The 14967-nt window shown below is 42.6% G+C and overlaps 1 protein-coding gene across 1 annotated transcript; it reads left to right on the top strand.

Annotated features, from left to right (window-relative positions):
- Window positions 1–847: 847 nt before the first annotated feature.
- LAYN (layilin) lies at window positions 848–8323 on the top strand. The gene is made up of 8 exons (XM_074162461.1): window positions 848–914; window positions 2225–2248; window positions 3403–3700; window positions 5366–5523; window positions 5892–5930; window positions 6299–6382; window positions 7116–7218; window positions 7966–8323. Exons 1-8 carry the CDS (start codon window positions 848–850, stop codon window positions 8321–8323), a joined length of 1131 nt encoding a protein of 376 aa, XP_074018562.1.
- Window positions 8324–14967: the final 6644 nt, after the last annotated feature.

The following is a 14967-nucleotide window of genomic DNA, read 5'->3' as shown; positions in this document are numbered from 1 at the left end:
TGAACTCCTGAGTGTTAGTCTAGGGTTGAAGTCTTTCATAAAATCATTAATCTATTTTAAAACATCAACCCCAGCTAGGATCTGCCTGCGCAGAAACTAACTCTTCAAGCTTGTGTATTTGTTCATTTTGGTGCTCTGACCCTTTCTGCAAGCTGCAAAAAGCTTTTGGAGGCTGAGCAACCAAAATCTTTGCTGGAGAACTAGTGATCCCGGAAACAGGTGCACAGCAGCTTCCTAACCACCAGGAAGCAGGCTCAGCGTTTATTGATGTTTGGAACAAAGTTCCTGTGTTCTGGTTTCAGCCTTGAGGCAGCTGCACATCAGTATAGGGAGGGTCAGCCTGTGGTTTCAGGTGCTCTGAAGAGTTTCAGGGGCCGCAGGTGTGGTTTCCGTCACTCACACGTTGTGGCGGATGGAGAAGTCTCCCATGCTCACGCCTTGCCGTTTGTGTGTGGGACAGGGAAGTTATAAAGCCGGAGCCGGGGGGAGCAGGCAGAAGCACTGCGGTGTCTGGAGCGTGGCAGAGGGGACAGCTGAGAAACGGGGGCAGCAGGGAGAGATGGAGCCCCGCAGGGAGAGATGGAGCCCCGCAGCGGGAGAGGCAGATGCCTCCGGAGCGGAGACGCGCAGCCAGGGAGGCGGGTCCCCTCCCCGGGCTTCGGCTGGGGGTCTTGCCGCCCGGGGGCTGGCCCGGAGCCTGGGGAGGGCGGGAGGAGGAGGAGGAGGCGGCGGCGGCTCCTCCCCGCTCCCTCCCCTGCCGCCGGCAGCCGGGCCGCGGGGCCACTCGCATGGGGACGGGCGGCGGAGCACGGCGGGTGCCCAGCGCAGGCCGAGGGAGCCGGGGAGGATGCTGGCGGCCGCGGCCCTGTGCGCCGCCGCGCTGGGCTGGGCGGCGGGGGCGCGGCTGCTCAGCGGTAAGGCGGGGCGGGGTGGCGGTCCCCTCCGCCGGCCCGGCGCCGCGGAGCGGGGTGAGCGCCGGGCAGCGCGGAGTGCCGACCGTGGGGCTCGCAGCCCGGTCCGGGCTCGTCCCCTGGCCCGCAGCTCCGCCGGCCGCTCCCCGCCTGCGCTGGGCGGGTTTGGCTCGTTGATAGGCAGGGATGTGTGTCCACCGACTGCCTTGTCCAGGGGTTTTTCCCGTCTGACTCCCCAGCGGGCGCTAGCCCTGCCCCGGGGGGCGTCCTCTGCCCTGAGTGGGGGCACCCCTACGTTCCTGGTCGCCAAGGCGACACGCTGATAGCCCGGGTTCGTTGAACTCGTCCATGAGAAACCCTTCTGTTCTCTCTGCGGTATTTCTGCCTCGGTTCTAGGAATTTTAAATGCTGTCCTGGCTAACAGAACCACTCTTGTCAGTGGTAATTGCCAGCCTGGCTGAGTTTCCAGCCAACACTAGGTTGCCTTACTCTTCCTCTGCAGAGTCTCTTTTGATTATTAGTCTGTCCTCCTGGTTTTGTGCAAAGGAATGTTGCCTATTTAGACGCCTTTCATAAGAACGGATCTATGGCAGCCCAAGGTTGGACCAGTGGTATTTTTGGATGTAGTATGCAAGCTAGGTAGTCTAGTCTGGTTTTAGGGCACAGAATAGCCAATCTGGGAGAAGTTTCTGTCTTACTTAATAGGTTGGTAAATTCAACAGAAAGCCTGAACACTGTCACCCATGAAATGTTCATGTTATTCCAACATATAGCAAATAGTCTTATTATGCCTATAGATACATTTTTTATTCTGCCATGCTGTTTTCTGAAGTAGGGTTTTTCGTGGGAGTGAGTTGGAAGGCTCAGCTGCCAGCTGTGGGCTTGGAGATGCATTTCTTTTCATAAATTCTTTACTTCTCAGTGTAATGGACTCATTCCTTGTCTTGCATTACCAAGGCTCACTGAAGTCAGCAGACTTTGAGGCAGATCCCATGTAGGCAATGAGGAGATAAGGGGAAAATAGGAGGAACCCTTTCCAATTATATCCAATTATCCTCTGTTACCTAAACTACATTTGGGAACCTAACTAGCAGTGAAGTCTAGACAGTAATCAATTACAATACATTTTTCCTTAGCTGAAAGCAATGGCAAGTTCGACTGATAAGACACGTTTTCTGCCAGTTAATGGGGAAAAAAAAATGTGTGTATCAGAAAAGAACCCGAGTGAAGTTTGTGACACTATTTCTAGACAGTTGCTGCAGTTTTTTAGTAACAATGTGTCATCTGTGTTTTTCTTATGTCTTTCACAATAGCTGTGGACATATCCCTCAGAAAAGGTAAGGGGTTTTGCCATTTTCAAGCCTGCATGAGTGTTAAGTTACCAAGAGAAACACAGGTTGTGCCTACAGATGCATTTTAAATACTGCCATTGCAGTGTTAACAGCCAGTTTTAATTTCTGTGTAAAATATTAGCAGACTCTATGATAATGCATGCTTAACTGTTCAAAAATCCCAGTATGAAAGGTGCTTAAATCCCCACTTTTAGGTTGGCCATGCAGGAACATATAAGGATAAGGAAAAGCCAGCATATATCCCATAGAGGGGTTGGTAATGACCTGTCTTTACATCCCATTTGTTCTGAGTACATTACAAATGTTGCTGAATGTTTTGCTTCTGTAAAAAGATGTAGGTTAGCAGATTGTGTCTGCTCTGTATTTGGAAAGAAATATTTACTGAGTAAAACAAAACTGTTTGTTTCCACAGTCTAAATATTGGGACTATTCTGCTGAGAAACGTGCAAGTGCATAATTTTAGATTATGTATCTTTTCACTTTGATCTTCACTTTCCTTGTAATCAAAATAAGCCATGCTGCTTCATGCATGAGAGAGTCCTTGGCTTATGATAGTCTGAAAACAGACATTGTTTACTTCCTGGGCAGTCAGTAACATAACAGCGCAGAGCAATGCTTACAGTTGGACTGTGTGAACACGTCGTGATACACTGCAGTATATACTCCATGAAACTATTACATATACCCCAGAAGATAAATGATTGTTTTCTCTGCTTGTGTAAGGGGATTTCTAATTTTATCCATATAAATTCTTTAAAAAGAAAAAAAAAGCCTCCTTGAACGCGTGTAACGAAGCCCTCTTTTTCAAAGGTTGTCAGTGTCGGCTTGCTCTCTGGCACAACATTGCTTCTTTGTAAGGAACTCCTAGGGTCTTCAAATGGCAGAAAATTCATGAGGGAGCTGAGCAGTGCAGGACATGAAAGAACAGTGCCATGCAGATCAACCAAAACTCTTCGTGCAGTAAGAAAAGTTTGGAGATGCCATTTGCCGTTCCAGTAATATAAGAGGCTTTTTACCTGTGTTGTATTTTCCATATAAACTACCATACAGTGCAAAACTCAACCAGATGGAAGCATTACCGTTCACTTTTGATACTAACAGGCATAGTTTCTATAACAAGTTTCTTCCCATTTCTGCAGGACAGACAGTTTGCCGGAGCGGAACACAGCGACCATGCTACAAAATAGTTTATTTTCGTGATGCTTCACGCAGGATCAGCTATGAAGAAGCACAACTTGCTTGCAGAGCCGATGGCGGACATCTAGTCAGTATTGAAACAGAAGCAGAGCAAAGACTGATTGAGAAATTTATTGAGAGTCTCTTAGCTTCTGATGGAGATTTTTGGATTGGGCTTAGGAGGAAAAAGGAGGAGGTAGACAATAGTACAGAATGTCAGAACCTCTACTTCTGGTCAGATGGCAGCTCATCCAAGTTTCGGTAGGTACCTGCGAGTGAGACTGGGAAGCAACCTTGTCTGGCACTGTCACCTGCCTTTAGCAATCAGAAAGGATTATTTTGAAAGAATCAAATCAAGTTGTCCCAGTAATCTTTCTGCAGTCACTGAAGAGTGGTAGTATCTCCAGAGAGCAATTCTGGAGATACTATGTAAGAGGTAGAAAAATTACCCTCTAGAGACCTTGCTCTCTCTCTCTGTTGCTCTATATAACACATCTACAGTGTCTAGCTAGATTGACTAGATTGACTGTCTAGATAGATTGATAATTTTTGATTTCTAAAATGGGGTGAAGGAACAAGTGATCTGGACTTAAAAATCTCTGATTAGGCATGTACAAAATACATGCTTTGATCTGAAGGTTCCTGCACTTCAGATTCTCTGAAGTTTTGCCCCCAATGTCCTGAGCAATGGGCTCTTCTCCTTCTACTTGCCGAGGGAATGGCATGTTTTTGCTGTGAGACAGTAAAGTTAGAGACCTGCAGTATTTATTGTAGGCATGAAAAATTAAAATTTTTACAACACTCATTAGATTTCTGCCTCCTTGTCTTAAGGCAAATGGCACCACAGCATTTGCTGTAACTAAAATATAAAAGCAACATTTACAAACAATACAAGTTTGCTAGAGTTGTTTTCACTACTTTCACATTTTTGTTCAGCATAGACCCAAAGTGTGTTTAGCCTCAAAAGTTCTGTTAACTTATGATTTGATTTCAATCATGACTCATGGCGGGGTGGACACATGACAGGGACGGGGACTAGGAGAGGAAGGAAGCAAGGGAGGAATACAGCATTGTAATGATTGAAAAATTACGGCTTTAACATGTGTGGGTTCTTTCCCTGTTGAATACCTTGGTATATCTGTAATTCTTCATATTGTATGGATCAGCTTTCAGAAAGTGTTTGGCATGCAGAACATTTCTTGTTCCAAAATTAGTGGGTATTGAACATTTTTCAAAACCGGGACAGTCTTAGAAGTGTTTCTCTGAGATGCATAAAATGCTTCTTCAGTAGTGATTGTATTATAGAGTGGTAAATAGTGAAGCCTGCTTCCTGGGTGCCACTTGGAAAGGCCTACTGAGTTCTTCAGTGGTGAAGTTTATTATTAAAAAAATAATAATTATCTGCAAGACAGGGGTTTTTTTCATGTTAGTGTTTTTCTTGACAGAGGAAAACAGATCCTGCTTTAGCTTTTTAATTTTCTTATTAAATAGGTGTCAAAATTTTGCAGGCGTTGTGTACTGAGGTTGGAGAGCAAAAATAATTTTGCTAGATGATTTTGCACAGGTCTAAAATCATGTAGAGAAAGTCGAAGTTCTCCTGAGCTTCTACTCAGCCTTGCAGAGGAGTTTCAAGCAGTGAGGTGCGCAGCCCTTCACTCCCCAGCATTTGTTGAACACCTTGCTTGCTGAGTTTTCTCTGAAAATGAAGAATTCCAAAGGGAGAATATACGCTGTAAATAATTGTTATTGTTCCTACTTTTACACAATGGAAGCAGGGGGCTGAGGGTGGGGTGGAGTGTGTTGAGCTGTAAACCTCTTTGATTCTGCCCTCTGTGGTGCCCTGTATGCTGTATTCCCATCTGAGCTTTGCAGTACCATGGAAAGTGACGTCAAGTCTTACATGACATGTTTATTGTATTTTCTTAGGAACTGGTATGTAGATGAGCCATCCTGTGGGAGTGAAATCTGTGTTGTGATGTACCACCAGCCATCTGCCCCACCAGGTGTTGGAGGTCCTTACATGTTTCAATGGAATGATGACAGATGCAACATGAAAAATAACTTCATTTGCAAATATTCTCTTGGTAATGAGTCATTCTGTCACTTTAAAAACCAACCTGCTCCCAGTCCCCAGGAGGAAGTATGAGGAGATTGCAGTAGCAGACAGGGAAACCTTTACTTATCTTCACTGGAAGGATCTGGTGGGAGACAGATATCTTTAAATTTATGCAAGTCCTGGGGAAAACAATTTCAGTATCTACTACCTGTAGCTACTTACCTTGTGGCTTATATGAATTCTCAGAGGATTTTTATAAAGTACTTGAGATTTCAAATGGGGCCTGAGGGAGACAGAACACTAAAGAAGGGTGCTTATGTCATTAGATTATATTCAGTACACTTGGTCTCCCTACTCAAGCTTATGAGGAAATTGTGCATATCTTTTTCCTTCTAGAGAAGCCAACGAATGCTCCAATAGAGAAGTCTCAAAGAGGTAAGTTACAGATATTTGTTTGGGGCCTTTTCTAGTTATGTGCTAACTTTCAGTAGAAATACTCTCTGTTGCATTCATTGTCAAGGACACTCACAGGCTGAAAACTTACTGAGCAAGAAGTTTTCCTGCAGTTTGCACTTTCCTCGTGCTATTCTGTAGTCCATTCTGCAGGAACACAGTATTGATGTGGTTGATGCAGTATATGGGACTGCTGGTCATGCTGCAGAAGTTTAAGCAGAAGGGTACCAGTACACCTTTCGCATCTTTGCAGCTGGCAGTCTCTTCAATCTGCTCTCACTCACACTTTTTAGGATTCTGAAACTCTTTCAAATAACATCTGCAATATTAATTAAGCTGCTTCTTTCCAGATGTTGTAACAGTGCCCTTGAGCCCAGTATTCCCAGGAGAACGCCATAAGAAAGATGCTAATGTAACAGTTGTAGAAGCCAAAGGTATGTTGTGCATTCAACAGCTGGCCTGTTGTCTAACTATGCAGGCACACTTTTCTCACATGTGGCTCCAAACGGTCAACATTTCAGTTTGAAGTGTCTGGACTGTAAATGTAGGAGACTGAATTTAGACAACTGTGTCTGAAAAAAAACACCACCTTCCCTTATCTTTTCCAGTACAAACCTAAACTGATTGCTTTGGCTACCAAAATGTTCTAAATCTAAAGCTGTGCGAAGTATTTTGGGTCTGTAAAAGGTACTTTTAATTTATTGAATCACTTTTGAATGCTTAAATTGTTAATGTTCTGTTAGTAAGTCTATTATTAACTATGAAACACTTGTAATTTCTTCTTACCATACTGAATTCCCCCCTACAAATTCACAGATCATAGAAGACATTTTGCTCTATGAAATCTTTTGGCTGGAGATTCCTGAGCTTTTAAAAGACAGTGTATCTCATTAACTTGCGCTACTGTTGCTGCCTTACAGTTAGGCAGTCAGGCTTATTTGTTCCTCATCTTGAAGACTGGAGCTTATTTTGCTTTAACCTGCTTAACTAGATGATAGGTCTGTGTTAGACTGGCTGCCTTAGAGAAGAAGTAGATACTGCTAGATTATGAACAAGCCTAGAAGCCCATTGACATGTGATGATGCTGCCTTTTGCAACTGTTTTTCTATGTGCGTGTCAAATGCAACTGAGAGTGAATAAAAGCTGGAATCTAATTTTTACTCCTAGAACCTGTTCAGGGTCTTGCCTACATCCTTATTCCCAGCATTCCTGTGCTGCTTCTCCTGATGGTTGTCACAGCCATCTTCTGTTTTTGGCTTTTTGTGAAGAGGTAAGTGACAATTTTTGTGTAACAAGTGAACCTGTGGTATCTTGTCCTGGCAATCGTTTTACAGCTAGCTTCAGGATCCTGTAAGGTGCTCTGGAGAGAACTGCTTTCACCAAATAAATGTTTAAAAAGTGGCATGGTTGCTCCAGGCTGAGTTAGCTGTGAAGTAAATTTTAAGTAAATCACGTTATGCCATTTTATTATGTTCACAGATGTGTAAGTAAGATAAGATAGTGTAAAACACTAAATAAGTAAGGCAGTGTAAAACAAGATGATGTCTTTGAAGTGTTAGCACTTAAGTTTTCTTATTAAAGAAAAGATTTGAATTATCAGAAGATCCCCTTCAAAAGGGAAAAACATAGTAATAGAAATAAAAGAATATACGTTTGGAGCAAATAACTTTTACCAATTTCCTCTCCTTGCTTTCCCTGGGTGCACAGTACCTCTGGTGGGGATGCTGGCTGTGGTTTTGGGAGTGTCCATGTCGAGTTCTGCTGCCTCAGCATCTCGGCTGGCAGCAGGGTGCAAGGGTCCTGCTCAGCAGTCCTGCCATGAGACTACCCCAGGTGTGCAGCCTGCTGTCACACACCTGGAACAGCAAGTAATAACAAATATCCAGAGTCCAGGCTCTGAGTGTCAGCTTTCTTCCAGGGTCATAATTAAATTGCTGTAAGAGAGGTGTGATATTGTTTTGTATTTGCTGCTGTAAAAAAGCATATTATGACTTGTCCTCTTTCCTCCATCCCTAAGGAGACAGGAGCAAATAGATGCAAGCCCAAAGGAGGAAGACACATGGCTGTCTAATCCCAGGAGGAACAGTCCAAATCTGGATATTTACAAAATAATCAAGAAGCAATCAGAAGAAGATCTGGCTGGAACCAGGCCTGACACTAAGAATTCTTCCTTCCGTACACAGGAAGATAAGGTGCTTGACAACCTCCCTAGGGATTATGATGACGCAGCAATGAATACATCAATGAGTGGCTTTGTGACATTGGCCAGTACTGAAAGTGGCTTTGTGACCAATGATATCTATGAGCTGTGTGGAGATCGTGTGGGGAGGAGCAAGGAATCGGCCTGGGTGGAGAATGAGATTTATGGATACTAAGAAAATGGACAAAAAAGCCTGGAATATGGATGACAAAGTGAATATCAATGCAAGTTAACCTGCCCTCCCAATGCACTTGTTTTAGTAATAGTATATGTGATGTTTATCCTGGTTTTGCATTGTCCCTATATTCTTCTCTTTTTTGAAAGAATATGAGTTTTTAAGGATCCAAACTGAAAAGAATGTATATCTTTTGCTTTGCATCAAGCCCCTTTTGCCCAAGGAATAGCTTGTTAATAATCCTGATTCTTTTTTGTACTCCAAAGATATGTCTTTGAAACTAAAGGATAGTCCAAAATCCCTATCTATTTAACTGACCTACACGTCTTCAGAGGTGCTGAAAGTCAATCACACTCACACTTGGTTTCTCACAGATGTCCCCAAGAAAGCTGCCATGGTTGTAGGTTGGTCGTTGTTTCCATGTCAGCCCATATCCCAGCTGTCTTGGCCACCCTCACCTGCCTGTGACACTGACAGACACTTCACAAGAAGGAGAGTAGTGTGATTTCTGCTTCTTTCCCTCCCTCCTAGTTCTTACTGCCAAGACAATGTATGTGAGTCACAGCACATAACTGTGTTGCTTATGCCATTAGGTTGGTTTTTAAAAGATCCCAGTAAGTCCTCTGGTGTCATAAGGCTGTGTTCCCTCACTTACCTTCTGGCAAAAGGAATTGCAAAGCAAGGAACAAGGGACTTCTCAGCAATGCTAAAGGAAGGAAATGGGGTACTGCAAAGCATTCTGATTGATCTCAGGAATTACAGCAGCCTGGTTAGCTGTCCAGAGATGCGCTAATTTGGCTTAAATGACAAATGGAGTACCAATTCTGTTCTTGTAGAAGGAATAGCCAGTTGCACTTTCATTCTAGATCTTTTTCCTCTTTGGGCCTGTGATGTGTACTGAATTCCATGAAGACTGACATCCTGATGTTCATCTTCATAGAGATGGAATTTATGGAAAGGTAGGTGAACATAAAGAGTTGGATTGAAAACAGCATTTTGATAGGTAAACTAAGGTATCATGCTAATCAACTATAGTAAATTATTTGTTCTCTATTTACAGGGACTTCACATATTCCAGTACATAGGTTAAATAAGTATTAAGGTGAGGTACTGAGGATAGATAGTTTATGGAATTTCCTCTCTGACAGTGTGAGGGAATGATGTTGTCTTTTACCATAGATTTTAAGGCTTCTTTTTGAAGTCAATATTAGTACCTCCCCTTCTCCTGCACCTTTGGGGGAGTAGAAATGAATGGCAGCAGGATATAGCAACTGCCACACAATTAAATACAAATTCAGGTGAAATGAGAATTTTCCTATTAGATATGAGGAACAGGCAAGAATATGAAGCAACAGCATTTACCTCAGAGTTCATGGTTTGTAGTTCACTGCTTGACTTCTAAGGGAAAATGACAAGAGATGATCCTTCACACCAAGAGTTTTTTCAAATCATCATCTCTGCTTCTCTGTTATTTGCAGCACATTTGCACTGAGAATGCAGAAAGGCAAGTAAATGAGAAGTTGGGTGCCTAGGATTTTCTTTAGGCTGTGCTTTCCTAGTTGTGGTTTGGTGAAGAGATACCTAGAGTTGAATACCACACAGCTTTACTTGGAATCAGGAAGGTACAGAATTTGCCCATCAGCATGGATTCTTAACTAACTAGTTGTCTTTGATTTTTAACTCATCACGTGGACAAGTTTTCATCTTCCATGCATTAGACAGAGGATATTCCAGCATCTCCCATATAAGCTTGTAATTTCTTATGCTACATAGTACAGAGAGCATCACTGTATATGTTTGCCGAGAAGATAAGCAGCAGATAATACAGCAAAGGGGACTCAGGAGCAGTGCTGACAACCTGAGATAGTGATTAACTAGTTTTTTGCTAGGACTTTCTGGTACGTATCTTGTTCATGAGACATGATCAGATCAATGTTTGTCTCACAGTTGTAAGGACTCAATGACCTTCCTAGGAGCTGGGAGCAAACTCCTGTGGAAGGTCTCTGACTGTCACATTTGCCAGTGCAGCTAAGTGTAACAGGAGTTTGGATGAAAACTGAGATTCATGTTGACTTGAATATCCTCAGGGCAAAATCCCCTGTGCTGCTGGATGTGGGCTTGCTTTAGCTGAATTCCATTGTAAAAGTTACTTTGCAGGAAGTTGGAGATACTTGCAATTGCCAAGGCTTTTGGAAAGGAATAAGAAGGGAAATTTGATTTATCAAATAAGCACATAATCTGGTTGCATAAAGGACTGCTTTCTGTAAAATGTTTGATGTTAGTACTGAGGTCTGCTAAACTGAAAACGCATTTACAGTTATAACATTTCCCCCACCAAAATGAACAGGTACAATCCATTCCTGTGCTCCCCAGCTCCTTCAGGCTATGGAAGGACAACACAGCATTGTTTTGCACTTTCTGCTTTTTAAAGAAGTTTGTCCTTAGCTGAACACATTGGTGCTAAATGGACATGTGGAGTCTGAAGCACAAGTTCTGCAGCAAGTGGTGGATTCTAAGACACATTTAGTGGCCATGAAGTACTGATAGCAACAGTGTAGCCTCTGGATTTTTGTCAGTACAGAGCTAGTCTGAATTTCTTAGGTGAATTGAGTCCAGCTGTTAATACTGAAGTCATGAATATGCTTAGAGGTTTGCATTCAGAGCTGTACAGCTTCTTGCTTGGGATCTTTGCATGTTCGTAGCTGTGTATGTGTGGAAAACCCTGCAAAGGTAGCCCATTAAGATTTATCTGTCCTGTCTGATGTGTTACCTCAGCTGTTTCATACATTGGTTTATGTATGGTTTATGTTTTTCATACATTGGTCTCAAGGCAAATATGTTCAGCTTTGAGAAAACCAGCACATTTTGCTTTGTCTGCACTTACTCTGTTTTCAATTATGAGCTGTTCCTTAAAACTGGAGTTTTATTTGATTATATCCCATTGGACTGCGGAAAAAGTGGGAGTGCCAGACAGAGAACCAAATATGTTGAACGTTTAAAAGCTGGAATCTGCACTGAAGAAAAGAAAGCATTTAGGACGTTGTCATGTATGTGGGGCCGTTTGGATTCAGCTCTGTTTTCTCTCTCACTGTTCTTAACTACCAAGTGTCTCAGTCCCATGTGAAAAACAGAAATAACAGCATTTCACAGGCTTCCAGGGATGCTTGGAATCTAAAAGGGAGTGACTCTGAGGTGCTTTTGAGGCTATAATAATGAGGCCTTATAATTGACAAAATTTTAATTTTATTGTCTAGCAGATCTGTGCAGTGATTTTGAAGCATGTCTAGACTAAGTCATTGTGTACAAAAAATTATTTGATTAAAGATACGGTTTGGTTGAGCAGCTCCGGTACCTGGCCCTGTGTATACCGAGTAATCGTTTTTTTACTTACTCTGTTGGATCACGTTCAACCGTTTTACAAGCCAAATAAAAATAGTAACTGCCTGTTTATCTATCTGTCTATGTATAAAAAAACCCACAACACCCCAAGTTGTGCCACTCTGTGTGGGTTGCAATTATAACTTTTCAACAAAGCTTTTTTCTGTAGATCTCGGTCAAGCACAGGACTTCTGAACACAGGAGTACTTTCTGTGATAAGACAAGAACTACTGGTCACTGAAGTTGGTCCTCAGTGTTATGATTTAAACAGCCAAGGAAAATTTGTAAGCTTTGTAGCCCTACCTAGACTTCTTAAGTCCTTAGTTCAGATTTACTTGGTGGTCTTAAGCCATCTTGAAGATTGCCATGTAACTCCTAGCCATTTCTTAGCCAAACACCCCTATTTAATAGCCTGCGGTATTGTGGCAAGGAAAGATTTCTGTTCATCTCCTTTCCCTGGTTGAATATTTCTATTAATAGTATTTCCTTTGTTTAGAATACCTTGTGTACGCTGTGATGGACAGAAATGTGATGTGGTAGTGAAGTGCCAGTCTTCTGCTGGATGAGTTTTGCCTGAAGGCATGCAAAATGTAATGCAGACCTAAAAGAAAGGTGCAGGTTGAGGCAATCTTGACATTGAAATGCCAGCTGAAGCCAGAACTCTTCAGACTACATTGTTAAAATCGTAAAGAATTATATCTGCTTTGTCTGGCTTTACACTAGGAAGTTCCAGGGATTTGCTAAACTCCAGGTTTTGGATCCATCTGGTTTTTGGTTTTGTATTTTTTTTTTCTTCTTTGATCTGAGACCAGGTAATGGAGGGGAAAATGACCAAGCAAATAAAGCATGCCAAGCAGGAACACAAATATTTCTCATCTGTTGCTCCGCAGGTGAGTATTTCCGGCTCCAGGAGAGCAACGTTTTACTGCTAAACAAGTCTGTGTATGAAGCATCTGAAATTAATTTAGCTCTTGACTGTGTTCCTTAAAAGTTTGCTCTTCTCCATTGCGTGGAAATTAATAAATAGGAAAAGGAAGCAAAGCCAATTTGCATAAGCCACCAGGAAACAAGGATGTGCCAAAGGCTTTGGCAGATGGTGCTTTATGTGGGACTGAAACAACAGAAATGAGTACACGATGTGGCCATGAGTGTGCTCTGCCAATGTAAACATGCAGGAAGATGTTTCTGGATCTGTGCGCTATTGCTGTCTATGGCAAATGTGGAAATATTTCAGTGAGTTGCCACAGTTGCCTCTCTCACTTCCTGAATGTTATAGGTGAGGTTGATGTGCACGATGGCTCTGTCCCGCGTATCTGCGGTATCACAGAGTGTCTGCCAATCTCGCACTGCTCCTCCAACAGACAGGGGTGCAAGATGAAGCCCTGAAAGAAGTAATCCCTTAAAAAAAAAAAAAAAAAAAAAGTCTTCTACCTGTTTTGAAAATGACACCCAGTCAGCAACCATTTCTCCTGAAAAGCAAAATCCTGGTATAGGAGAGTAGTCATTGCTGGGCGTTTGTAATGTCTGGGGTTTCTAAGGCAGGAATTAGTCTTTTATTAAGCAATTGTGTGTCTGTCCACTTTTACTCTTGCATTCTTGGTCTCTTCTCTTTTTTTTTGGCAGGCACTAAGCATCTTTTAGGCATTGAAAAACAGGAAATGAAAGGGAAAAGCTCAAGCCAGAGGTTGGAGGTGTCTAAACATATAAAGCCATATTTTGGCAACTAAGTGTGTGCCCTGGTCAGCTGCGTATGCTTAGCATCTCTGGAAGTTATTAGAAGGCGAGGTAATTTTACAATCTCTTTCTTTGACATCTCCGTTTAGTAGAGCATCGCAGCTGTAGTATTATGTACAGGAATATTGACCACAAGAGGGCATGTGTGCTCTACAGTTTGTGTCGCTCAGCCGGCAGTTGAAAAATAGTCTGGAAGAGCTCACTTAGTACCAGTGTTTGTGAGAAGCACTTGAATCGCTTTCTTTGAAGCAAAGCAAAAGCCATCAATGGCCGTTAAAGGCTGCTGTGCAAAGAATGGCTTTGTGACTGCAGTTCCTCTAGCAGCGATATTAAGATATGTTTTTGTAACCTGCACTTTCAGGCCCAAAGTGACATTGTGATTTGCAGCACAAGGAAGTTTCAGCGAAAGTTTTCTATTGCAAACACAAAATCTGACTTAATTGATTTTGCACCGGTCTGGTGAGATTTTACATGGAAGAAAGTGTGCAAGAAGCATGTAAATATTTTATTACTAAAAATTTTATTTATAATAAAGTGACTGAGAATGAATATTAGGTAATATTTTGCACAATGTAGAAAAAGTTACTTTCAACACACCAAGCTTGCATCATGCTAGCATAATTGTTTGGTCAGTCTTTCAGATTTCTGAAAAAAATGAAGCATCCTACAGAGCGAAACAGGAGCGAAATTTCACGAGTAGCAGTTCAGGATGACACCCTTTTCAAGTAGGATTATGGTAAGCTTGTTCACGCACCTATCAATCATTTGAAAGGGTGGTTGTCTGACTAACTCAAGTCATCAGTTAGTCATTGCCAGAACTTCTTAAGGGGATAAATAGAACAGTAACAGCACGGTTATTATCCATAGCAGTCTGCGGCAGCAGCGTCATCTCAAAATGTCATTCCTTAGAGGAATCTCATGAACTGCAAGTGCAGTGAAGAACAAGCATTAACTTTTCACAGAGGTCTTCAGTGCCCTTTGCAGAACAGTCATAGCTGTTTGACAGGTAACAAATTTAACCAACTTTCCACAAGTATGAGGCAGTTCTACGTGTAAGACACATTGAAAGGGAAAGCACGAGGCAGAAGTTTGTTTTTTGTCTTCTTCCACTCATTTTTGTGGCCACGCTCTGTTTTGCAGCTGTGTTTGCATCCACTGCACAATGCGCTCATAAAAGGTCTGAGACTGTTGCTGAACGTGCAGCTGATTCAACAGACACGTGTGCTCTTGTACCATCAGCTTTTGGACATGCCTTGTTTAGTCAGTGCAACTGAGCAAAGCCTCCAGGGGTGATTCCTGGTATCCGACTGTCAGAAGGTACCAGTCCTGCAGCGTGACATGAGTCAGGGGAGAGGGGGCGGTCAGAAAGGGGCAGGCATGAACCGGGAGGGGAAAGATTGCTGCAGAATTAAGCATGGCTTTTTTAAACTGCAAGCAAGCTAATGTGTAAGTGCAAACATAAAGCAGACTAGGTGGACTCAGTACTGGAAAGGGAATTTAGCATAAAAGGCCGTCACTTTTTTCACACTTAC

Source organism: Numenius arquata, chromosome 22 (assembly GCF_964106895.1).
Source record: "Numenius arquata chromosome 22, bNumArq3.hap1.1, whole genome shotgun sequence".
NCBI classification, from domain to species: domain Eukaryota; kingdom Metazoa; phylum Chordata; class Aves; order Charadriiformes; family Scolopacidae; genus Numenius; species Numenius arquata.
Note: the sequence above shows the minus strand (reverse complement) of the source record. Positions and strands in the feature narration are given on the sequence as shown.

Excerpts from the sequence above, each read along its gene's own strand:
- LAYN (XM_074162461.1), top strand. The coding sequence starts at position 848 with ATGCTGGCGGCCGCGGCCCTGTGCGCCGCCGCGCTGGGCTGGGCGGCG. Across the intron at positions 915-2,224 it reads GGGGGCGCGGCTGCTCAGCG|CTGTGGACATATCCCTCAGA; the intron begins GTAAGGCGGGGC and ends CTTTCACAATAG. Across the intron at positions 5,524-5,891 it reads CATTTGCAAATATTCTCTTG|AGAAGCCAACGAATGCTCCA; the intron begins GTAATGAGTCAT and ends TTTTCCTTCTAG.